General features: G+C 37.9%; 1 protein-coding gene across 7 annotated transcripts in view; it reads left to right on the top strand.

Annotated features, from left to right (window-relative positions):
- The window catches only part of PIGN (phosphatidylinositol glycan anchor biosynthesis class N), a 99,183-nt gene that overhangs the window by 47,366 nt on the left and 25,584 nt on the right, over nt 1-26,233 (top strand). For all 7 annotated transcript variants that reach the window (XM_066186665.1, XM_066186672.1, XM_066186658.1 and 4 more), the window contains exons 13-20: nt 11,217-11,295; nt 13,459-13,641; nt 16,928-17,064; nt 18,075-18,174; nt 18,290-18,382; nt 19,696-19,787; nt 21,425-21,536; nt 25,631-25,739. In XM_066186665.1, the coding sequence (XP_066042762.1) occupies nt 11,217-11,295; nt 13,459-13,641; nt 16,928-17,064; nt 18,075-18,174; nt 18,290-18,382; nt 19,696-19,787; nt 21,425-21,536; nt 25,631-25,739 (905 nt within the window). The remainder of the gene's footprint in view (nt 1-11,216; nt 11,296-13,458; nt 13,642-16,927; nt 17,065-18,074; nt 18,175-18,289; nt 18,383-19,695; nt 19,788-21,424; nt 21,537-25,630; nt 25,740-26,233) is intronic.

Below are 26,233 nucleotides of genomic sequence, written 5' to 3'. Positions count from 1 at the left end.
CCTGGACTTAATTTTTCAGTCAGAAATAGCATTAAAAGGTTTGTTTTTAATATTTGATGGGGAAAATCCTGTTTTCTAGTTTGTTTTTTGGGTGTTTTGCTACTGAGTAGAAAACTGTTGATGATCTTCAGCTGCAATGACTCAAAAACTAGTGTTTGAGTTGCATGTTGAATATATTGCACCAAAAGCATTAGGCTAGTACACACACACATGTATATATGGATAAAATAAGCCTATTTTTAAGGTGTTGGCAACAGAGGAAGAATATTGAATTGATATAAAGTTTCTGATTTCCACAGGGAATCTCATGCCTAGCAGAAGTGTGGCTGGCACAGTGGACAGGAAATGAAGGAGGCCAGTAGAGATGTGCCCTTTCCTACTTGGATCTAAATTGCATCTCTCTTTGAAATCCATCTGTCAGGTGTATAATGATGAGGAGGATGGAGCTGCTCATTGTGTTATGTGATAGAAACTTCAGTAGTGTCTATTTGACCAGGCTTGAGGTGGGTTAGAGTTTGGATAGGTCTATATATTAATTAGGATGTGTCTGGCTGCCAGGAATGCCATTTTTGCTTTATCAAAGTACCATCATCAATGAACACATCCGGGTAAAAGTGTATCTTGAGGCCACTTGTGAAACTGTTGAGAAAACATTTCAGAAACTCAGCTCCAAGTGTTTGATTCTGCAAGGCAAGGTGCAGTATCCCTTGCTGATATTGAATACTTACCTGCAGTTCCAGTTGGATATATGAAAGAAGTTACTATCTGAAATTTGTTTCCTTCTCACTTCCTTTCTCTCCCTATCTTTTTTCCCCAACTACAAAAGATGTATTTTCAAAAACCATTTGTTTAGCCAGATCAGAGGCTCTTCTCAGAATTCTGAGAAGAAAAGCACAATGCTTTGACCTTTATGTGTAAGAAAAGGAGGTGCCAAGATACCAGATGCTTTGAAGGAAGTGAGAGGACAAATCTCAAGACTGCTGACAGAGGAAAACTGATGTCCAGGATAGTGAACTGTCTTAGCTTTCTGACCATTTGATGTACCTTAGGGCAACTGCCAAGCTGGCACAGCTCAAAGATGAGTGCGCCAAGGGGCCAGATGCTACTGTTGCAAAATCAGTCCCAAACTTGGCATCTCTGGCCTGTGGAAGTAATCCTACAAGAAGTATCAGACGGACAGTGTGTGTGTGGTGAGTAAATAGTGCATTGGTGTTGCCCTAATATCTGCATAACCAATTACTGCAGTTTTTTTGTCCCAATAGGTACAAGAGATTTAAGATAATAAATGACACAAAAGCACAGGAGTCCTTTTGCATAGTCCTGGTGTATACAGTGCTTTCAGGGATGGCTGTGCTTCCAGCTGTTCAGGTTCTGGTGCCTCACAGTAAGGTGGCAGGAGCAGTAGTTTAAGAACAACCATACAGAAAAAAGTCCAAGAGATGAACAGCTAAAGTATAATCAGTGCTTGCTTACCACTAGCTGTGCTTTTTTATTGAATGTCTTGAAGTTTTTATCTATAATGGTTGGAGTTATTTTAGCAGGAAATGGAAACTTGACTTTAAATAAGATACTTGAGCTGTCTTCTCATATATGAAAAATTCCATACCACCTTATGCTGCGTTTTTGAAGTAACCTAATTGTTTGAATACTGCATATTAATCATACCAAGTAATTATTTTGTGTGCATAATCAAGTTATAACTTGCATATTTATATAGACAGTCACTGCATTTTTAATGTGCAGTGTAGAGCTATTAAATAAAAATGTACTTCTCACCATATGAAAATATAACTCTTCCTTTGCTCTATCCTCTGGTATGAATTGAGATATAACTTCCTTAAACATTTTTATTGATTTGGTGCAAGGAAGTATCAATCATGTAGAGACTGAGTCTTTCCACATAATTGCACATTATGTATTTTGTCAGTGATAGAAAAGGAAATAGAGTGTAGAGTGTCTTTGAAGATTATAGAAACTTCAAAAAACTGCCATGTGCACAAATACATCTCTTTTCTTCCTTTCTCTGATGACTGGAGATACAGTACTACATTGTTCCCTCTGTTTGATGGCCTTTCAAAACTTAAATAATAGATATTCACACAAAATTGACATTTGGATCTAAGTGAACCAAGTGATTTCTTTTCCACCACTGAGCAAGGCAGGGTTCCTTAAGATGTCAGTACATCCTTTGAAACATTCTATTCCTGTTTTGTTTAAATAGATTACATTTATTGAAATAACTTGTAATATGTAAGATATTTGTGATACATGTGATAATGCTTGAGCAAGAGCAAACATTAAGCATTGAATGCCAAGAGGAAAGGATGAAAATATTGCACTAAGGAAGGATCGCCTAATAGTGATTATTCTCCCTGCACGTTTGTTTGAATACTTTGTGTCTTCAGAGGACCTTTTAATTAGCAGAAGCACTGATTTATCTGCAAAGAGATTTCAGCCCTTTCATCCTGTGGTCAAGAATGAAGGACCAGCAGCTTCTATCAATTCCAAGTGAACCCTGGAAATGCAGCCAGTCTTTTCCTTTTTCCACTTTGTCCCCATTGTTATCAGGTGTGAATCTAGGTATAAGGCTGCTGCTGGGACTGCTGGTACAAGCTGGCCAGTGTGGCCACCTTTAGCCTGGTGGTGTCAGGAAGCAGACTGGCAGCCCTCTCCCCTTCACCCTTGGCTTTAAGAAGCTATGTATATACATCAAAAAATAGAGCTGCAGTGCTGTAGAGACAAAGTGCTCAAATGAAAATAACGGCTTTGTATTATTTTTTACAAAAAGCCCTCCTGATTAAATAGTAAAAGTATTATCTCTTCAGGGAGAAATCAATGTCTGTTCTTTGGCAAAAACATCAGCTTCTCTCTCACTGAATGGGCCATGTCTGAAGCACGCTGCTGCTCCGGGAGGATGCAATCCTCTTAGAAGGCAGACGTCCTGCTGGTCTTGAGTTTCAGCAGTGCACTCGGCAGCTTTTAGTTTGTACATGAAAAGCTAACTGGCAGCAGCTCCTGCGCAGGAGGACTGGATGTAATTGGATTTACTATCGAGTAGGAAGTAGGTAAGGTCTTTAGAAGGAGCTAAAAGGCTGGTGTATAAGATAAAATATCACAAGATTAATGTATATTTCTCTATTTCCTTATATTATAAATCCTTTTGGCCTTTTTGTGGAACTTGTGAGGCTTTGTGCAATGAGGGTGAGGGAGGATTTACAGCAGGTGATAGGGAGGGTATGGACAGAGAATGCTCTGCTCTGAGGCCTGAGGTAAGGAGTAGAGTACAGGACTCTTTCTGGATCTCAGTAAGAAAAGCCCAATAACAAATAGCTTAGTAAAATAGCTGTTTTAATACTATAGAATGAATGGAAGAATACAGATAGCAAATAAATCATACCTCCCTTCAGATGCTGGGTACTCTGTATTTGTGGAGCACCATTATCTGATGGTGCCACACCGATGCTGTCTGTGGAGACATTCCCTTGTTTTGGTCATTCAAGCTGCCATACGATTTTCTAGCAAGAAATCAACTCTGGTGATAATTTCAACTGTCAGACAAAACGGAGGTTCACATGAGAACTTCTTGCAGCTCTTACATACATGAGGTCAGGCAGGTGGTGTAATCCCTGTCACGGAGTGGGAATTGCCTGCAGGCTCCTCTGTTCCTACCAACTAGATCTAGTCCCATGGCCAAGGTATTTGGGCACCACAGGTGTGGGCCTGCTTAGGATATGTGGATCATTGACTCCTTGATCTACAGTGCTCTCCTGGTCAGGATCACTGTCAGGGGTCTCCCAGACATGTTTTTGTGGCTTTGCGGCCGTGGTAGTAGGTGTTTGCCTAGTACAGCACAAGCTGCATGCTCTGGATGCAGTTGCTTGAAAAATGGTCACTAGGGTTTAGGATGGGCATGTAGGATTGTGGAACAGAAGAGGAGCTGTGGTATAACACTACATGGCCACAACACTGCACATACCTAGATCCAGCTTGTTGTCATAAATCATACATAAGTCCTTGACATAAATCATCATGTTTCATGCAGAGGTGAGGACTCACTTATGGCACTGGCAGGGTGTTATGTAGAATCACCACATATCCCTCCCCTGTAGTATTAAAGTAGAAGAGACTTTAAAAATGGTGCCTTTCTTTTCCTTCAAAGATCTTCCACCCTTCCTGAAAAGCGGTTTCACTTTCTAAGGCTGCAGCATCATGTCCTGCTATGGCTTTCTGAACAAACCCCCTGCCCCTGGAAGATCCCTGCATCCAGCTTCTCAGTTCTGCTTTAAGGGGGCCAGAGGGACAGTTTTGGAGTGTGACGTCCTCCCTTCTGGCCTCTGGTACTCAGAAGCTCTTGCTGTAGTAGTTTACATGCAAAATATGTTGTGTGCAGCCCAGTTACCTTAATTGCTTCTCTGTTCAGTGAATTGGCAGCTGGCAGTTAAGTTGTCAGCTCCTTTTCTCTCATCTTTATCTAAAAGATTTACATAAATATCTTAAGGCACTATGCTGTTGAATATGCTACAACAGGGATTCTGCTTTGTGAATATTAAAGGCTATTTTAGTTCCTGAGACCTGACAGTCCGGGGTTAGAGCATTAGCAGTCAGATCATTTCCCGTGGGTTCACTGATGTCCTGCTGTCCTCCTCTGCATGTTTGTGAATCTGATGAATACAAAAACATAGATATACTGACGGGCTTCTGCAATGTGTCAGTAAATACACTTTTTGCTACCTTTGGCCTGTGGAAGTGTGTATGTCCTCCTTTCATTTCATTATGCTTTAAGGAACAAAAACTTCGGAACTTAAAAACAGTAGCCTCTTATTGAGTTTCTTAATCCTTTTCTTTCTTTTGGAGAGCCAGCAGTGCTTTTTAATGCTTCTTAAAAGAAAAAGGATAACTGAGTTGCAAAGATAACTTGCTACAACCCTACCTGACTAAAAATTTAACACAGGAGTCAGAAAATCCAGAAATACAAAAACCCACTTGAAATTTAGACCCTCCAAAACTGAAAGTCCTGGCAGTGGAACAGCAGGAGCAAAGAGATTAGATTAAGTTGGGAAAAGGGAGTATTGTGGGTTCTGGGCTTTATGAAGCTGTAATAAACCCTTTAGGGTAGGTTTATGTAGAGCACATTTTCTCCTAAAAAAGCGTAACTTTAGTATACTAAAGTTATGGCTGTAATTTTTAAAATCTGAAATCAACATGCATCTTTTAATTATGAAAATGAAGTTTTTTAGGACTTGCCTCTTTTGGCAGCTTACCTGAAAATATTCTAGTAAACAAGTAAAATCAAGGCCATCCAAACAGATTAAGGATCACTGAGTTACCCACCAAATTGTTTAATCTTTGAAGCTTCACTCTTTGTTCAAAACGAACATGTATGCAAAGGATTGTCTCTTTATCTCATAGTATGTGCTTTCAGTCTGACTTTGGCAGATACTGTAAAACAGTTTGTTCTTCTGAAAAGCCACATCTAAAGAACTGGAATGGAACGCTTTTTGAAAATAGGAAAAAAATTGACTTCTGAACATTAAAATTCATGTAAATAGGTAATTTGGTGAGGTCCACAGAACTGTAACATCTTTCTTTTTCCTGATTATTGCCCCAGGTGACATCATGTACTCTGTATTTCACAGCAAATTCAACAGAGAGGAAATATAATGGTTCCAGACTTTGATTTTTGAAATATTTATCTGGTCAATTTTTCACATTTTGTTGAATTAACTCAAGTCTTTGCATCACTTGCCTTGTGCTTCTTGTCTTTGTGATTGTTCTCGCTGCTGTTGATGAAGTGGGAAGGTTTTTGCTTATGTATTTTATTCTGTTCCTACAAGATTGTGCACAGTACTTTGAAAAGTAAACAGGAAACAAGAAATATGAGAATGACAAAGTTGGGTTCATTTGTGATTGCACTGTCATCAATATTAATTCTCTGCACTCATGGGTTGCTAACTGGAGTGAGTTTATTGTAGAACAGAAATAAGTGTTTCTGCCACATTAGTAGTGTTGAATGCAGAAAGATCTGTCTCTCTACTCTCCCATTACCCACCTGATTCTTTCTCAGGTGCCATCCTGTTGTGCACTGGCAATGTTTTAAAGGTGACTCTCATGAGAGATTGCATTTTGGAAGCTTGTTGCTGCACTGGCTCTGTTGCTTTTGCATAGCAGCCTTGCAAAACACATAAGACCAGTCTTACATCTGCATTTTCAAGATGACATTTTGCCAGCAGTGGATCAAATTATTAGTTTGTGGATCAAAGCAGTATTAGTGGGTCCTGGAAGCACTATTTAAGCTGCTTGCAGAACTGCTGAAGTGGAAGCCATCTCTTCTCTGTATTATGGCCCTCTCACAGAGGGGTGTGTGGCAACAGAATTTGAACATACTTAGCTGATTCTGTTGCTGGCAATTTTCTCCCATGGGGAGAGAGCAGACAGGCCCTGGCACCTGCCCCCAGCAATGTCTGCATGGCAGAGGCCTCAGATGCTCTGCAGGTGGTGCCCACAGAGATGGGCAACTTTATCCTGTGTGATTTATTTCAGGTTGCAAGTTACTCAGGTACCAGGGCTCCTCTTTCTGGAGAAGAGGACAAGAACCTGTAATACTGTACTCCGCATTTTGGCTGAAGAGGTTACTGAAGTTTTTTGGCCAATGTCAGTCTGATGGATCTTTTGCTGCTAACAATTCTGGAGTTAGGAATTTCATAACAAAGCATGTGAGAAGCTCTGCTTTGTGGCGTTCGAAAGAAGGTCACCTATACAAAATCCTATTATGCTTTTTTCAAATAGTCTTGCTCCATCATGGGTTGTCACAGGGTTCAAGGGATGTGTGTCCATATCCTTTAACTTTTTAGTTTTGCATCAACAGGAGGAGCTGGTGCTTTCCTCCCCATGTCCCAAATAGCCAATATGAAAAGAGTTAAAAGACTGCTGAACAGCTGCTTCTGATTTGCTGCTGGATAAGGGCCGTAGAAATGTGATCACTGTCTTTTGCAAATCTTGCCACTCTTAAACGGTTGTAGGGTGTACAGTATTGTATTCTTTTCTGATGGGGAGAGTGAAAAGGCAGTGATAGAATGGTGTAGATATGCATAAGTTGGTATAGTCAGGTGCGTGGGGTTTGTGGGTGTGTATAGTTAAGCAGCTGAAGTGAATTCGTTTTCATCTGACAATGAGCTAGGCAAAGATCTGTCTTTCTCTTTGTACATTTCATCTACAGGTTTGTGGTATTTCCTTGACTTGCATTATTAAATCTTCAGCATTTTAAGTGTTTAACTAATACAGACATGAAGGGGTTACTTTTTATAGTAGAATTCTGGAAAATTTACTGTGCAATAAAATTAGCATAAATCTTCACCAAAATAACCAGGCATAATAAAATTAACAGACTTGCAGTGGATGCAGATGTATTTGCAAGGCATATCCTTCTGTTCTGAGATTTTTTTATTTCATGGTTTGTCTGCAGCATGTTACCTATGCCGTTGGGCATGGTAATTTCTGTAGTGTGATGATAAACAAGACTCATTGGCCAAAGAGAGATCCCTTTGACATTGCTATGGTGAATGTACTTCATCACGGTCTTGTTGTGAATTGCTGTCAAATAGCTTAGCTTATATGAAGCATGAAGGATGTGCTGGAAAGATTAATTTTGTCAGGTATACCTATGACAAGGGTAACTAACATCTCAGAAGGGAGAGTTTACAAGCACTTGCATGATTAGCCCAATCATCTTGTTTCATAATTAATTATGTTTATTCATGGATGAAGCTGTGATTTCTGTCTGAAAACCGGGAAGTTAATCTCTGATAGCCGTAGTGAAAAATAAAATTGCTCTTCCAGAACCGCCATCATTTTCTGTGAAGAATATAATCTTAAGTCTTTCGAATCCTGATGGTATTGTGAATGCATATGTGTTTATAATCTACATGATCATGGAGTTCTTGTTTTTTTCTTTCAAGTTAAACCTCTGAGTACCACCCTTTTCAGTGCATGTGTTTTGTAATACTTTTAAGAAAAGGAGGACTGACTTGAGTCCACTGACTGAGTTCTTTGTGCCTCTTAATAGGACAGGTATTTTATGGAAATAGTTATGGAAAAAGACCTCAGATTTTACTGGGCAAGGCTATTCTTCTTGAATTTGTTAGAACTGGATTTTGATGGTGAATAGCTGGCATGAGCATATACACATATACCCTAGTTTTCCTTCTAGAGTTGAGAATCTTTCTAATAATGATCAGTAAATTCACTTCATTACTTTTAATGTGAATTGCAGGAAGTGTGTATTAAGTGACCTTGAGAATACATTGACATTTGCTAGTGCCTCTGGGATGCTGTATAGTAAAACACAGGAAAAACTGATCAGTTTGTTATTTCCTAGCACTGTCTTCCACTGGAGACATTTAAAATAGTTTAAGTTAGAATCAAGTGTTGCTACAAACAGTTCAAGCTTTACCTCCTCAGATTTACATTTTCTGTGGGGTTTTAGTTTTTGGTAAGTCTTGTACATTTTATAGAACCACCATTTCTGAAGTCCATGGGTTTTTTTCATAGGCAACTTTCCACTTCTGTTTATGGTTCATCTTTGTCTCTTTATGCTTTATTTTGTCAGCTTCAGGAAGTGAATCAGTGTCCTCAATGGATGATAAACTGCTTATGGTGAATTACACCCATTCTTTAATTGAGGGATTATCTGTATATTTGGTAATCTTTTTAGACTTGTATAAAATGCAAATAATTTTTAATTGCTTCTTTGCTTTTTTTGTTTAATACAGCGATAAAAAATACCTTTAGATAATGATCATTCCTTGCATTTTCATAGTTATATATGAATAGTCCTTATAGTTTCTGGTGAAATTAATAAATTTTACAAAAACAATTGTTAGATAATTGTAAATCCAATTTCTTGAAAATTATATATATGGAAGTAAGGTAGTATGTGTGTTATGATGTTAACTATTGAAAAGTAACAATGCATCTGCCAATGGTAAACCAGTTTGACAAAAATAATTGCTTCCAGTGTTTGACTTAGTCAAAATTTTACTGTTTGAACACCCCATTTATTCTGTTACAGCATCCCTGTACAGAGATCCTAGGTGCTGTCTTCTAAGAAGGAATAGGTAAAGACTATTATTCATTAATAATATAACAATTCAGTGAGAATAAAAAGATAATAACTGGGTTATAGCTAAATTACTAAAGATATAAAGTAAAATATAATTTTGGCTTGGAAGAAATCTGCACTGAATTTGACAAGGATAGAATTCGTGGAAAACAATAAAAATGAGACAGGGAACATAGGACCATCTGAATGTGTTTGAGTCCTAAATAAAGCTTCTGAATATTTATTCCAAATTTTTTAAAAATCCTTACCCAGGAGCTAAGGTATCTTTTTCTTTTTTTTCCCCTCCTCCTCTTAATCTCCACATGTGGTGAAACTCCCACCTTGAGTGCCTGTTTTTCTCTCTTTCCCCTACGAAACAACTTAGCAAAATCGGAGGGCCGCAGACTTCCTTGAGACAGTGCTTGGGTCTGGTTTGCCTCCTTTAAGAATTGGTTCTAATTGTAGCATTCAGCCTGTGGAGATACGAGGTTGGCTTCAGTAGGGAGGCATCCTGAAGGTGGAGAAACAACCAGCATTCACTTTGCTATTCTTTACGTGTGGTTTCTAAAATCCTCTGTTTCTCCCTCAAAGTTAAGGTGATCAAACTCTTACTGTGACCTTGTCATCATATTTTTCTCCCTTTTTCCTTTTCCATGGGACCTCTTTCTTCCTACTTGTTTATAGATACTATCCTTCAGTTCTTTTCTAGATTGAAAAGAGAAACATTTTCTTGAAACAATTACTCTTCTCAAAAGTAAGGTTAATTGCTTCCAATTATTCAGTGTTTTGGAAGATTCCTGGATGATACTGCTGTGCTCTGAACCTAATGAAATAGCATCAAAATATACCAGGATGTTACTGCTAATAAAAATTCAGGTTGTTCAGGCACAGAATACTTGTATTTCATGGCTCAAAGGATGGTGTGTATGCATTGCTTATGTATCAACTGCTGTATCAGCCTATCGACTGGGTTTGTAGGCAGAAGTGATTCAAAACAGCTTGGGAGCTGCAGGAATGAGCATTTCCTGAAGCAGTTGCATGAAATCAAGACCTGCCCTCGTGGTTCAGCCGAGTGACCACACGGGCAACTGCTGCTGATTTAAATGGTGGGAGTGACCTGATTTGGCACTGCCTGAAACAGGAAGCTGGTGGTCCTGTATGAGGCATGTGAAGGGGCAGGTGGGAGGGATGCAGGCATGCAGCTGGGCCATCTTGTGCTGTGGATGCGGAGAGCTGGTGCTTTGCCACTGCCGTGTTGTGGAAGGTGTGAAGGAAACCTGCTGTAGGCATTCCCTGGCTGTCAGCTGTGGCCCATAGTGGTTTAGGCCAGTAGTGCCTGAAGTGACAGTGATGACTCTGTTGTGGCTTATAACTTATCCAGGGTAAGCCTGGGATTCTCAGGCCTGCTGCTGTTCCCTAAACATGGAAAGGAATTGGTGGGGACAGGAGAAACAGCTCCTTCTCCCTTCATTTGGGGGAGTTTGATCAGCTGGCTTGTTTGTCTTTGTTACTACTTTCTGTAAGGGAAGAATAGTAGCAATTGTTTAGGTTGATGATCAAATTCATTAAAATCAAAGAGATTTTTATCACTGACCTCAGTGTAGCCAGGTAACTGTGTTATCCCCTGCTCTGGAAACTAGCTAATAGCTTTTTGAGTAACAGGAGACATGGTCATACTTTGAAAAGTGAAGATTGTTAGGCATCATCTACTGTTAACGTGGAATGTGAGCAAATCATTCAGTACTGTCTTTATAAGCTGCTTACAGCCATATTCAAATCAATTAAATTGCTTAATTTTTGTGTGTGCTATGCTTCTTATCCAGAACAATGGTCAATAATAATGCACAAGGGAGATAATTTTCAGTAGTATTAGATGGGATCAGCTCCATAAAAGAAATGTCTATTAATGCAGAGATTTTGAGATAAGTTAAAAAGCAGCTGTGTTGACACATGTGAAGATGAATGCAGAGAAATATATTAGTCTCAATTACCTAATTGCTTCTAATGAAGTTCAGAATATTTTGGTTTCATTACAGAGTAATCTTTTTAATTGCAAAGTTAATTTTTTCTGCTCATGTAAAGGAGAAATATATTAATATATCTTTATATTGTTTTACAGACCACTTTCTGCTTCTGAACAGATCAACTTTTTTAAAAAAATAAGATTATATATTCAGCAGCAGAAGTACGATGAAGCGGTAAGTCTGTTTTGCTATATGTAAATATTTTGTTTTCTTTAAATTGAAATTAACTGAGAAATAAAACATTTTTCCTTCCTTATGATGCACATCTCATTAACTCAAAACCCCACTGTATGTCCTCAAAATTTTAGATTTTGATACCAATTCCAATAAATAATACTGACTTGCTGTATTTTTCTCATACTTCTTAGATGGTTTGTTACTATTTCATGGTATAATAACACATAGTGTGTGTTTTTATTTTCTACTCTAGAAAAGGGTAAATTGGGAGATAAACTGAGGAATGTAGTTAATTTTGTTCTAGTTTGCACTACTTAGACTATTAGTTGCATGAAAAAAAGTGTGATATCTTCTTCCATCATACATCCTACTTCATCTCATCGTTTGTTTTTGGTGGGTGGTTTGTTGTTTTTTTTTTTTTGGTTTTTTTTTTTTTTTTTTTTTTTTTTTTACCTGAACCTGTTGTTCTTGGTTTTAATTTCACATTTCAGTGTGTCAGACTGGAAGCCATACATGGAATTATGCTTCCCAGTATTACTTTCCTAAGAATTTGCTAACACTCAGTGTGTGACAGGGTACTTGATGGGTGCAGTTCACCGGTGTTTGTATTCTAATGTTCACATAAAGAATTTTTAGAGCTAAGTTATACCAAGAAGTCTTTCATTTTAACAGATTTACTTTGGTCATTGACTTCTGTGTTAAAAAGTATGTCAAAATATTGAATATGTAAGATTCTATTTAACCTGCCAGATGTATGGAAGAATTCCATTATGTGTTAGGGTTCAGTTCTTTTTTCCTAAAATGATTCTTAGGGTAATAAACTACTATTTTATGCACAGGACTGCTAAATCTATTTTATGCCTTTTTACTTGCTTTGTTTTAAATTGGAAATAGTTCAGCTTAAATAAATGGGTCTATTTTGCTGTGTGAGGAGGTTTTCTTTTTGGTTTCCTAATACTTCTACTTAGCTGTCACATTTACTGATTGGAGACATTTTATACATTTCAGGAATAGAACCTGCCATTTTGTGTTGTTGCTTATATGTAAATTTTACTCCTTCTTCATTTGAGTGCTCCAGGTGTTTAAGTTCACTCTTGATGAGTCACATCAGACTTGTGCCTGTGCCCTGGTTATCCTCAGCATCCTGCATTGCAATACAGAAAAGTTCTTCCCTTCCTAGAACCTGGGGTGTGGATGATTCTTTGCCTTAACCTTGCGACTCTTTGCATTGCAAATGTGCACTCATAATTGTATAGGATAGATGTCTTTTGGGGTGAGTTTGCCCACTGGCAGGCTTGTGATCTCTTCAGTAGTTGCTGTACTTTTTTCTGTGTTTTTTGTTGTTGAATCCCAACTGGATACCTGCACATATAGAAAAGCTTCATTGTGTATGTTCAGCTTCTTATTGTACTCTTCCAAATCACACAGACAAGTTTCTTATGTTTGGGTAAATCACAGGGGTCAGGACACCCAAATAACACTGTGGGAAAACCCACGGTCTTTATCATTGTATCTCCCCAGTAGAGGTATTGAGTGAGGGGACCTGTGGTGAGACTGGGTACAGCCCTTCTTGTTTCCAAACGATTGATGTCCTGAGAGCTACAAGCAGCTGCTTTGTAAATGCATCTGGGACTCCAGTTTGGTCTCCGAATTCGCTGCTGGTGCTTGTGGTATCAGGTACTACTGGAGTGGAGGACATCAAAACCCAGGCAGGGAATACTTCAGGCTGTGGAGAGTGACCATGTTTCAGCTGCATCCATAATCCTCCTCTTGTGTAAATGAGCCCTCAGAAGCACATGACTATTTTTTATGGGGGTAACTTACACTGGAATATGTACGGTCAAATACTTGTGGGAAAACCATATGGCATCCTTGGTAGCTGGTGGTGTTCAAGGTGTGCTGTCTGTGTGGCTTTCACCTTCTAACCACTGTCATGGCCAGGGAGGGGTGGTGGAGGAGCCAGGTGATGGTTGACTTGATACCCAGCAGGAGTCCCAAGTAGTGTGTACTCCAGCAGTTGGTGCTGGCCAAATGGAGAGAACACGTGTGCCAGGTGTGGTGGAGCTCCTTGAGCTCCAAGTGCTGTCACTTAGGTTGATTTGTGGAATGGGGAACTCACACTCTTCTAATACATTACTTAAATGTTTTGTCTGCCTCCAGGTATCCTTGTGCAAAACCCTGATTAACCTTGCTTTGGAAGGCTTGTCTTACTACCACACATATGATAGATTATTCCTGGGTCTAAGTATTGCAATGGGTTTTGTGGGCTGGACGACTTACGTGATTTTGGTCATTATCAAGGCCCATACTAATTTGACCACAACTGTCCCAGCTAACAAAAAGGTAGGTTGAAAACATTCAATTATTTTTTTTCACTCAGTTTTCATTGTTACGTGTATGCTAAGTGACTCTGTGCAGGATGAATTGAATACCTTACACTTCTTTTGACTTAATGTGGAAACTGGCAAGCTGTTGAGTTTTTGATTTGCTGTAATCCTGTGTAGTCTTGCTGTTAAGTCAATTGATTAGGATCAGTATTCCTAAGATGTGTAAGTCTGAGTGTGCAGTACTGTGCTTCCTCAGTTTTTCTTCCTACAGCTGTCCATTTGAGATGCTAATGCAAGTGTGAGAAAACACAGTGATTTAAAACTATCAAAGAGTCTTTAACCAGGTTTTGTTTTCCCAGGTTTAATTAACCAGGTTTAATTTTCAGTATTAACAGCACTCTGTTGTAATAATAATTGTTTGGAAGAATACAGATTTCAGGCTTCTGGTTTCATTGATGTTCTTCACTGTAAGGCCAAAAAAGCCCCAGTATGTAAATTACTTTATTCCTGCCCTCTTTGGCAATTTTGCATCTGTTCTCAGAAGCTGTGCAGTCCAATCACGGCATTTTTAAAATGTATAGTCTGTTTTGATAGAAGGTGAGCTGTGGTTTCACAGAACAGTGTGCTTTCTTGCTCTCTGTGATTTGTAAGTGTGCAGCAGAAGACATCAAAGATGAAGGAAGCTCTTTTTGACAAGATTATTATGGTTTGATTTTTCACAAAGTATAAAATCCTAAGAATTTATTTTCAGTCATTCATCAGGAAAAGAGGGACTTCAAAAAGGTTAATAGGCAAAAAGCTGGCATTTCACTAGAGAAGGGTTGAAGCATTTGGGGGTAGGGGAAATTCTCCCAAACGTCAAGAATTTGTTTCAGAATAAAAGGAATTGTTTCATTTTGTAATGTAAGTGAGAATGAGCACTCACTTAACATCTTTACTGCCTTCAGTATATTACTCTGAGAAAATTCCTATCATGCTATCTTGAGGTTTTTACTACTGTCTGGAATGAGATAGTCTTGACCTTTTGTGAAAATGCTCAAACAAAATTAAAATGGAAAATATTCATAAGTGCTGTACTGCATGATTTAGGTTTTATTTCATCAAATGGCTGAGAGGAAATAATCCTGGATGCATGTTATGTTAGATGCAAACAAAATAATTACAATAAGTAGGCTGAGTATCCAGGCATATTAATAACTACATTAACGAAAAATTTGCATTCTTAGTTGGCGTAGATTTTATTTTAGTATATTGATTTTAATTGTTCAAGGCAAATTTTATGCTAGTGACACTGGCAGAAAAAAAGTTAGATTTCTTTGTCTATAAAATTTTCTTTCTTCAGTTTTTGTAAGAGGCCATTTTCTGTAGAAACCTTTTTTAGTGTTCCTAAATACGTAGAGAATTGCAATGTGAGGCTAATGCTTCATATGTGGAAGTTATTTGCTTTATAGCTTATATTGGAGCAATTTGAAGAAATTTGCTGAGACACTAATCTGCCATTGACAAGTAGTCTCCTGCAAAGCACACCCTTATAAAATCAAGGAGCCTCTGAATAATGGAACTGCTTATCCTCTATATAATCTTTTAAAGTTTTTGACTTCTTATGCTGATTATCATTTCTTCTTCTTCTTCTTCTTTTTTATTTATTTTTTTTTTTTTTTTTTTTTTTTTTATTTGGTGTAGAATGTTGTTTTGCCAAGCAAGAAGTATAACCTTTTAATTCATTTTAAACATTCACGGAAATGCAAATCTGGTTTCCATTTTCTATGCATGGCTGACTATATTGGACTCTATAATATTTATGTCACTATATGGAATAAAATGTTGATTGTGTGTGATAAATTATATTGTGTGCTTATCATATATATGCATATTCATTCTGTCTATATGTCAGCAAATGTAAAATTTAAAACTAATAAAGCAAAATTGCCCTAGGTCAGCTTTCTATATGACGTATCTTTTCTTAGTCTAATGGTATATCTTAGAAAAATTTCTATTTTAAAAATCGTTTAGAACTTGCATTTGCTGTCAGTTTAGATCAAGGCAGTTGTGCATTAGTTACAGGGAAGGGGGAGCCAGAAAAAATGTTCATCCATCTAGGTGAACTGCTAGCTGATTGTCTGTTCTTCTCAGCATATTTAACACAGTTGTGTGTCTGTCTACCTAACTCTTTCAGAAAACTAGCATTTGTGCAGAAGCAAACAGTGTCTTTGCTACACTACACTTTGCTACACTAAAGCTGCCTTTGCTATGTCAAGTTGTAATACATACAGATAAAATTGTTTGTTTAAAACTTGTACATAATCTTCCCTTACCAGTAATGCTTCTGATATCTGAGTCTCCCTGAATAAGGAAGAATAGTTCAATGACCAGATAGAAGGCAGATGCAGTGACTGTTTAATGTTTCTCTTTGTACAAACATGAGATTTCTGCTATCTGATGATTAAGGACTGACCTGCCTGAGATACCCCTTTTTAAAATTTTCCATCTCTCTTTGAAGTTTCTCCTTAAGAGTGCTCTCAGTCAGAGAATGTGTTTCTTTGAGTCCATAATGTTCTAATCTTATATCTATTTTTTTCTAAGAAAAGCCCAAAGCAGTACCTGTTGGTTAAGATGAAGTATAATAACATTGGAGCTATGCTTTTAGTGCTATGCAACCCTGGTCCTCTGTTGTATTTTGAAGTTGTGGGTTCTTTGAGGAAGTCAGTTTCTCCTGTGGAAGGTTGGTCAAAAGCCTCCTTTTGTAGCTGTTCATGGATCCTGAATACTTGTGGATTTTTTTCTGGTAGGAGTTAATGCTTAATATTTTAATTAGTTCTCTTGCAAATGTCTCAAGCAGGAGGAGGAAATGTGCTGATGGAATTTTCATTAAATGCTTTGACTGTAAGGCTGTGAACTTGAACTCAATAGTTTATATTCAGAGTCTGTTTCTAGAATCTAAATTTGAGAGTTCTCTTTTCCCAAACCCCTTGCCATCTCTGGCCTCAGATGGATTCCAAGTATCAATTGAACATAAATAACATTGCATATATTGGGCCTCCAGATTGTACAAGTATGTCTTTCCCATGCAGATTTTACTGCCGGACCTTATGAAGAGACATATTTAGAATTAGATCTTCAAATGCTACTGTTGTTTTTTTTTTAATCTGGCTGACAACTTGGTCTAGAGTTGTGTAGAGACACATGGCAGCTTGTGTGGTTGTGTTAGAATAACATTTGTTTTACTGCGTAACTAACAAATGGAAAATAGAAAACATTTTATTGCTATTTCAAGAATGTTTGTCCAAATGTTTGTATTTCAGAAATCTACTGTTCTCTTCTATGGTTTTGCTGCTGCTGGAATGATAATAGCTTTTTTCCTGTTGATTCAAACATGTCCTTGGACATATTATATATACTGTCTCTTGCCAGTGCCAGTGTGGTATGCAGTTGTGAAAGAGTAAGTAAAGAATGCAATTTATTACAACTATTTTATAAGACCAAATCTGGACTTCCTTTTTTTAGAGAATTAAATTTTCCCTGTAAATTTGGGAGAAGTCAGGCACAGTTCTATTAAACTTCCTTAAGTGTTTCCTGAGACATTCCGAAGGAATGAAACATTATATTTGAGTTGACATAATGAGTAGTGTCCAAACTGACTGATACAGCTGCCAATTCTAGAAGAATTAGCAAAATAGCAAAATATTTGCAAAAATAAATTAAACTATTTCCATGAAAACATATTTTTAGTACTCTTGTAACTGTTGCAAAAGAGTGCTAAAATCTTTGCAAATACCTGTAAGCAGCTGACTTAATTTTGCAAAATAATTCTACCGAGCGTCAAGGCTGCAGAATATCAGCCACTTTTGGAGAACACATGCTAGTTGTGTTTAAGGAATGTGCTCCCATATTGAAATATTTGTCTTGTTTAGATGTCCTTTTACTCCACGCCCGAAAATACTTGTTATCTTCTGATTCCTTTTACTTTCTTGATCTACTGGCAATTTGTAGACACCAACTCAGTATTATTCAGAGAAAATGAGACCAACTGCAGTTAGATAATGAGTTGTCTCGTAAAGCGCAGGAAAAGCTAACAAGGAAGGTTTTTCTCTCCCTTAAGCTTCTGAATGTTTCATCAGTTATGACAGACATTAAGCACAACATAACCAAAAATATTCATATACTCAGAGTCAATTTAGGTGGTAGTGCATAATATGAGGCTTGTCCAAACACTGGCAAAGATGTGCCAAATATGGGAGGAAAAAAACTGGAGCATTTTATTGTAGATTTTCTATCAAGTAAAACTGGGCAGAAGGATCATCTGGCCATCAATCATGGGATCTAGGCAGGGCCAACAATACCTCTAACTTTTTTGTGCTCTGATCCCATCTTTGCCCTGTAAAGGTTAAATTTTATGTTATTTCTGGGTTTTTTAAAATAAATGTTATCTTGTTCCATCATTTTGAACAGAATTCCTGTCATTCAAGACCTTGCCAGAAATGTTTTGTCGCTTCATATTGGTCAATCTATTGGATTCCTCTTCATTTGTGCACTGGGAGTTGAAATACTAGTAAGTATTTTACCCTTATGTATCAACAGGGTATCTCATTTCTTGTGTTCTGCCACTTTGAGGAATTACTGTGTTTGATTTTCAGTCTTCTCTTAGATTTTTTTTTTTTAATTAGGTCTTCAGCTTTTTCCACCGCTCTGCACTTACTGTTGGCCTTCTTGTCTTTGCTGGCTGGCCAGTGATCACACAGCTCTGGATTCAAGCTAAGGTATTGTATTGCTTTGGTGAACAGCTGGATTGCATCTTAGGATGCTGAGAATGCTTTGGAATGCTGCTTTAGATTCTTATTTGGTTATGCTCTTCTTCCCATCTGTCATAAGATGCATGTAGCAAAGTAAGGGAATTTAATATGTTCTGGGTAGAACTGTTATATGGCATAAGTAATAAGAGTGCTTAAGTGTTTTGGGGTAGCTGTGAGTTAGCTATCAGTTTTCTGTTAGAGACGACTAAAAAATGCTTGACTCAATCATATGAAATCATTTATCAAACTGGTGCAGTGAATGTGGTGTTGACATGTACAACTGGTGAAAGTGTCACCTCTTAACTAATTTATTAGAAAAAAAATTGAAGATAATGGAAAGGCAGTTGTCAACTCATTATTGTCTGCAATCAGCTGGGACACACTGTTCCTTCAGAGGCAGCTTTCTGTATTGCTTTTCCTAGGAAAAAACCTCCACTTTCATGAAGTGGCATGATATTAAATTTAAGAGACATTTTTTCCATTAATTGATTCCATTCTCTTATTTCAGGCGATGTCTAAAACTTAGGGTTCTGGGATAGAGAAAAGGAGCAAAATTGCTAAGTCTTGCTCTCCAAGAACTGTTAAGGTGGAGGCTTGTATTTGTCAATTTACAATTTTTTTGTTCTAGTTGACTAATCAAGTATCTTGTCTTTAAGCTGGATATGCACACTTAATGTTTTGTAGCATGAAATTTCCTTTCAGGGATATGAATTTAACTTGAGCTTGAAAAATTTAAGTGATACAGCTCTTAATGTTTTTAGTTAAATAAAACACCGTGGATAGGGTGGTTTTTTTTCCTTCTAGCAAAGAGTTTAGAGAACTACTTAGATGATTATGGTGACTAAATCAAATGGTGTGTAGATGCAAAGACTGGATAATGTTACCATGTTCTCGGAGTATTCTTTCTCAATGCTGATTAATTAACTGCTGCAACTTTGAGGCTGTTAGCTTTATGCCTTCCTTCTATAAGGTCAATTGTCACATTTCTGGTGCCTGCAATATGTGTGAAGGCCACACTCAGAGGAAGTGCTTATCAGTCTAAACTTAACTTTAATTATCATTGTCTTTGATAGGATTTTGACAGCTATAGAAATTAAATTCTTTTCTGTATTAAATTGAAGTGCTGTGATACCAATGACCCCATGCTCTTAAGTGGATTTTACTCCTTGGTGATGCAGGGTCTTAGCTCATGGGAGATGCTAGTAGCTGTTAGTAGTTCACTGCAGTAATTCTTTATGATTAGACAATTGTCTGTCCACATGATCTCTTTCTTCTTTTAGACCAAAGCAATGATCTGGACTCTCCTGTGTGTGCTCCTGGCAATATTTCCATTAATGCCTGTTGTAGGAAGAGAACCAAACATTCCTCTGGTGTAAGAATCTCATCTTGTTCTTTAAATTTTTTATTCCTTCTTTGATTCAAAATCTAGGCTGCCCTTTGGTATGTGTGAGGAATTGCATTATTGAAAGCTGGCTGAGACAGGAGTTGAAATTCAGAATTGAAATAACATTGTTATAGAGACCTCAGTTATTCTCTAATGAGAATGAGAATAGACTTTTAATTCTTTTGCCACATCCGTTTGGTCTTTGTGTTATTCTGTAATTTCTCATCAAGGGAACCATTTCTCACAATACAAAAATTTGCACATTTTACAGGAAAGTAAAGGGGATCATTAAAGGAGAAGCTTCAGTGGAGTTCAAATATGGTAAACAGCACAATCATATGTGAATAAGAATTTATTCAAAAGCAATATACTTTTGACAGCATCTTTCAGAATTTGTCTATCCAATTTTGAATAATCTGTCTTTGAATAGCACTCTGTACCTAATGAGCTATTCAGGGAAATAAAACAAACAGGATAGGCAGAGCTCTCTTCTTACTCTGTGCTTCCTGTCTCTCTTCTTTTTCCCCCTTCTGCTTCTCTGTCCTGAGTTGTCTTTTCTGGTATTGCTTTTCTGATTTTCTGCAGTTGCTGATTTGCATCTTTTTTCTAGTACATCTTTGTTATCTGTCCCTCTCCTCTCGTGAGCCACTCTTTGGTCATAGGAGCATTCTCTCCTATCTGGATGCAATCCAGGTGGTTGGTCTGAAGGTTTAGGCTTGTGGTGTCTTTGTTGTTACTGCAGAAAGAGTGCGTTTACCCTAGGGTGCAATGGCTCCTTGCTGTAATAGGGGATTTGAGCAGTAATGTGTGATTGCAGGTAGAATTATGAACCCAGGTATTTCCAAGATTATTGACATTCTGCTTCAATATTTTCCACTGTGTTTTAAATCTATCTGTTGAAAACCCTTCTTAGTGTCGATCCTTTGGCACATTAGAAATATTCAGCACAGATTTGCTTTGAATATGTTACACCCTCTCAGCTGCATATACACATGTTTTTCTATTCTTTAGAACGTATGTGCACAGCTTAGAAATCAAAATGGAATTAAATTACCTGCAGATCTTCCTCTCTGACACTTCTTTATATTCACCTTGCCCAGGCTGTACATATTTCTATTTATTCTTCTGATGAAGCATTGTACCTTTGAAACACTGTGTTTGTCTGAAACTTTTCAAGGGAGTTTTGAAGCTGGAGAGGTTTGAAGCAGCAATTAAAAATATATGTATATGTGACACTTCAGGATGTTGCAGATAAGTTGATGGGGGAAAAGATACAAGAGGGAGAAATCATAAAGCCAGTGAGAAATAGGTGTTTCTGTTCCTGGGCAGTGGTGCTATCTGTCAAGTCAGGCCTTTTCAGTATATTAATAAAACTTGTATGGTAGGAGCAGGGAGCTCCTGACTCAGCTCAGTCATAAAAAGGGAACATGGGGGTGAAAGCAGGGTTAGATGATTCAGGAGAAACCTGGAGACACTGAGTATTCAGAATAGATTAGGAAAGCCAAAGTGCTCCTGCGGTTGAATCTGGTGGGGGATGTCAAGTGAAACAAAACAGCGTACAGTAGCAAAAGAAAATTTTGATGATGTTTTCTGGGATTTTATTGTTCTTTTGTTTGTTTTTGCAGAATAGCAGCTGGTTTGCTGACCCTCTTGATATCTTTCTTCTTGTTGGCGTCTCTTTGTAAAAGTGAAAATAAGTACAGAGATAATGAAGATCTGAAAGTATATTTTTATCAGGTCAGTTGTTACTTCTCAGTAATTCTGAATTTTAGAGGGTTTTTATGTGCAAATTTTTACTTCCTTTCTAGGAACATGTTTCTACCAAGGCCACAATTTTCAAGAAAAAAATTGTTCCTTCCTAAGAGTTCTCTCCTTGGCTCTTTGAAGAGGACCATGTGCACATATTTAAAAATCATCATGCTGTGTTCCCTAAAGCCCATCCTGTGCATAATTATATTGATTGATATATAGATGTGCATATGGATTTTGATGCTCTGCCTGGGGAGTTTGAGAGTTTGTCCTGCCTTTGGTCTGTGTATATCACTTCCAGCGACCTTTGCAGTAGTTGCATGTGCGCACTAAGGACAGGCTTGCTGCTTCAGGGGGCTGAACTAGTTCCAGTTTCTGGCTGTAGAAAAACAATGGTACTGAGCTGGTTTTCTCTTGGTTGAGTCTTATTTCAGGTGAATTATAGCTTTTTGAAATAGGTAGGTTTTTTTCATGCTTGGAGCTAATAAAGTTCTAGAGAGCTTTAAGATTCTAATAATACCTTGCATGTCTGCTGCCCTCTTTTTTTTTTGGTTTTTATCCCTCAACCTTTTACAAGATAATAGTTTTATTTCAGGACCAGCTTTATCTGTTATGATTTAGTGTGTGCTGAAGTTTCTTGCTGAGCAAAGGAACGCACTCATTGTATCAGTGATTTAGGTATGGAGCTCAAATTGGTTGAAAGGAGGGAGGGAAAGAGTAATGAATGCTTAAAATGGCTTTACCTGAGCATAAATGCATGTAGAATGTGGTGATGATGTCTCTTAATTTTTTCAGCCTACATGTGGAAAAGGGATGTCAGTTACTTTCCTAAGCATTTAGAACATAAATTTCCAGTATACACTGGGCAACGAATTTCTTGCTGGATTGCCTGAAAAAAGCTTACACTGGCTGGAGAAGTGAGGGAGCAGCCCAGTAGGTGGCTGGCCAGCCTCAACTCACCACACAACTGCTGCAGCATCTCATGATGATGAAGAAATTGGTCCATAGTAAAAAAGCAATGCCAGATTATTCTTGAGCAAACTTAGAGAATCAGGAAATTCACTCACAGAGTGATACTTCATTAGATGGAAAGGTTTTGCCTGCTTATTCTGGAAGTAACATCTTCATTTTCCTCCTAACTTTTAACATTATAAAGTTCCTCAAATTGCCCCTTAATCAGAATATATTTTACAATAGGGACATCTAATTAATAGTCTCTATTAGATTTTTGTTTCAGTATCTATTTTGGGAATGGAGTATGTGGGACCCACCATTCATATTTTGGCTAAGGAAAAGATTGAGAGGTGAGATTATTCAGATTTAGAGGGATAAAAGGACATTACGGAGGCATCATATGTGTTTCTGAATAAATATCTTGTTTTGAGGTTACATTACATTTAGTTGCTTTGAAATGAACAGGAGTACAAAAGGAAAATGCCTGTCAGTACTGATATTTCTAGGCAATGAAATTCCCTAATTCTACTTTTTTATTTTCCTTTGGACTTTTCAGTGGGAATGGGAAGTGGTACTCTTCAAAAATGCTCATTTTGAAATCCTGAGTTTTGATTTACAACTCCCAGACAGTTTTAAAAGTGAGATGAATCCCCTGGTCAGGGAAAAAAAACCTATTTTGCAGTGACAAATGGTGATCAGACCACTGACATTCAAATAGATAAGCACACTCAATCAGGTTCCTGCTCTGCATCTGACAAGGGATTTCTTAAAAGCAGATTTTGCAGGTCCCCCATAAGTAGTGTTTGACGCAGTTAACAAAGGTTATGCGTTCCTCTGATAATACTGTTATTTAATGTTTGGGGTCACTGATGAGTTAAGCCTAAGCCAACCTAAACAATTCTTTGATTCTTTGATCTCTGAGAGGTCATTATGGCTTCAGTAATGATGAAGACAGGAGTCATTCATAATCCATCAGCTAGACTGCTGCAGTGCTTACTGTGTAACTTTATTTTTGCTAAAGAGAGCACCAGTTTCTCTTTGCCATTCATTTCATAAGTGTTCAGTTTCTGCCACATTACTGAAAACATGCTGTTTTCCTTGGTTGATAATGTTGGACCAAGTTATAATTCCCAGGATGCTTGGACTTCATGTGTGTCCAAGGTGGTCAGTTTATTAGTTTCCTCCTCTAAATTAGAATTATAAAATAATTTTGGTTGGAAAAGACCTGTAAGATCAAGTCCAGCCATTAACCTAACACTGCCAAGATCATCCCTAAACCAAGTGCAACATCTCCATGTCTTTTAAAATAGGAGAATTGAACAGTAGGAATCCATGTCATTCTAGTGGAACCAGGGGACAGGAAGGGTGTTTTCAACCAGCCTTGTGCCCAGCTGATGATGCTGGTTCTCCTGCTGTTCTCCCTGTGGGTCCTTTTGATGCTCGATGCTTAGGAGAGCTCCCAGCCAGAGTAGTTGGCGGTGTTGGGACTGCAGGTGTCACCCTTGGTTTCTTCTTTGTAGCTGTAACCTACAGGTATGTGTATCTGAGACCTACTCTTAAGTTTCTCAAGAATTCTCTCTGAACATCAGAGAGGGTTGTGAAGGATGAAGGGAGATAGATTCTTAACTGGAGACCTCTGTTTGCATCTCCAAGTTTCTTCTGCTTGGTTCTGAAGTTTTGGAGGTGTTGGTGGAAGCCAAGAGCAGTTTGAATGTTACTTAAAATGCAAACACAGATTCTCAAAAGCACATGCTGAGCCCTTCCCTGGACACTGGCATAGATTTAGCAGCAGTACATTGTGCTTACTAATGTTTTCAGGCCATCACAAGTTTTCCAAGGCACAGGATGTATTGTGGAGGGTGGCACAAAGTCAGTGCAAAGTGACTTCACCAGTCTCATGGGGATATCAGAGGAATTACCTGAGCTCATGACACTAAAAAGGACTTGGTAAGATTATCAAAGGGCCTGAATACAGCAAAAGTGTCCAAAATAAACATCAGAGGACTAAAAGGTCCAGATCCTTGAGCTTTTGGATGCCTAATGTTTTGACCTCATTTATTGATGTCACAGGAAAATATGTACATGGAGGTAGGAGGTACATGTTCTTGTGGCCTGAAATTAAATAGAAGCAGCAGATACTGAGCACCTGTGACCCTTGTCAAAAAAGAATGCTGATGCTAAATGTATCCTCTGGGCTGATCCCGCTAGGTATCACTGCAGTCTAGGAGGGAAATAGCAGCTGTTCATATGGTACAAAGTGATGGATGTGAATGGTGTAGTTGCTGTGCACTAAAAAGCCACAACTGCAATTACATCTTGTAATGCAGTTTTAAAGCACATGTTTGCAAAGTACTGTGCATGCTTGATTTGCCTTTTAGTGGAACTGCAGAGTTGTGAATAAATAGTAGTAATTGAAAACTTGGCTCAAGCATTTTCTTGGATAATTGTCACCTTTCAAAAATAACTGACTCATGGGGTAATTTTCGAAAGGTTTTTTGCACGTACTTGATGACTGAATGGTGTCTCTTGAATTAATCAAAGAAATCTCTCCAGCTTCCCTGCTTCTGCAAGGCAGAGGACTCTGCTTGAGGTGATTGAGTGAATTCAGTTGAGGGGCAAAAACCCCACCTCCTTTCCATCTCTTAAAAGCCACCTCCAATTCGTTCTGCTACTGCTTCTCTTCTTACAGGAGCCTCCCCCTTCTCCCTGTACCTGATTCTGCAGCAAAGCCAAAGGCTCTGCTTGTTTTTTGTGGCTGCTATTTGAGGGCAAATGCCCCTTGAAGGACTAGGGGCATGTGGTTTCTGTGGTTTGCAGGAGTGTTTAAATAGTTACTCCTGACAAAGAGCATATCATGTCAAATCAGTGGTCCAGGTCACTTTAAAATTGAACAAATAAATAATAAGCATGCTAATAAAAAGTAATCTAGATGGAAGTTTTAAAAAGCTGATAATTGTAAGTTATAAAAAGTTATAAATTTTGACACTGTCTTTGACTTCCTGTTCTTATGGTTATTCAGATGAGGTGTTTCTGCAACTGTAAAGCATATTTACATATTTAGGATTGGATGGCAGAAATCCATACATTACATTAATTTTGTGTTTCATTCCCTGATTTCTTCTTTCCAGATGTTCAGTGTTGCACTTTCGACATATGTTGTGAGCAATACCCATAACAGTCTTAAGATCAAACAGGGATTACCTGTAATGAATCAACTTATTAGCTGGATGACACTAGGTAAGAAAATTTTCCCTTTCAAACTTTTATGCTAGCAGTTTGTGGAGTCTGGGCTTGGGTGGGGAATGATGTCATTTTTTTATTAGCATCTTATTTTCCTTTATCTGACTGCTGATAGTTCTTCTGTATGTTTGCTTTCATAAGTGAGTTTTTTTGGGAAATGTGTTAGTCTTCTAAGATATTATTCCTTTGTAAGTTTGTGACAAAATACAAATACCTTTGATTTACAAATAGCTTTATCTTTTATATTGAATGTTCTGAATATTCTGAAGAACACTTTTAGGGATATAATGGCATAAATTCCCTTTTTGTTTCACTTGGAGCCTGATGTGGGTGATCTGAGATGTTCTACCATAAATCCAGTTGAGCACAGGGAAATGACCAAAAGTTGTTGCTCTAATTCAATGTAAACTTGAAGCTGCAGCAGATGCCAGTGACCCTTGGGGTGTGGAAGTGATTTTTAGACTTGCCTTGCAAAATACCTATGAAATAAT

Source organism: Chamaea fasciata, unplaced genomic scaffold (genome assembly GCF_029207755.1).
Source record: "Chamaea fasciata isolate MVZ Bird 193981 ecotype frontalis unplaced genomic scaffold, bChaFas1.0.hap1 SCAF_1, whole genome shotgun sequence".
Lineage (NCBI taxonomy): Eukaryota > Metazoa > Chordata > Aves > Passeriformes > Sylviidae > Chamaea > Chamaea fasciata.
The sequence above is the reverse complement of the archived record's forward strand: the minus strand, read 5'-3'. Positions and strand labels throughout refer to the sequence as shown.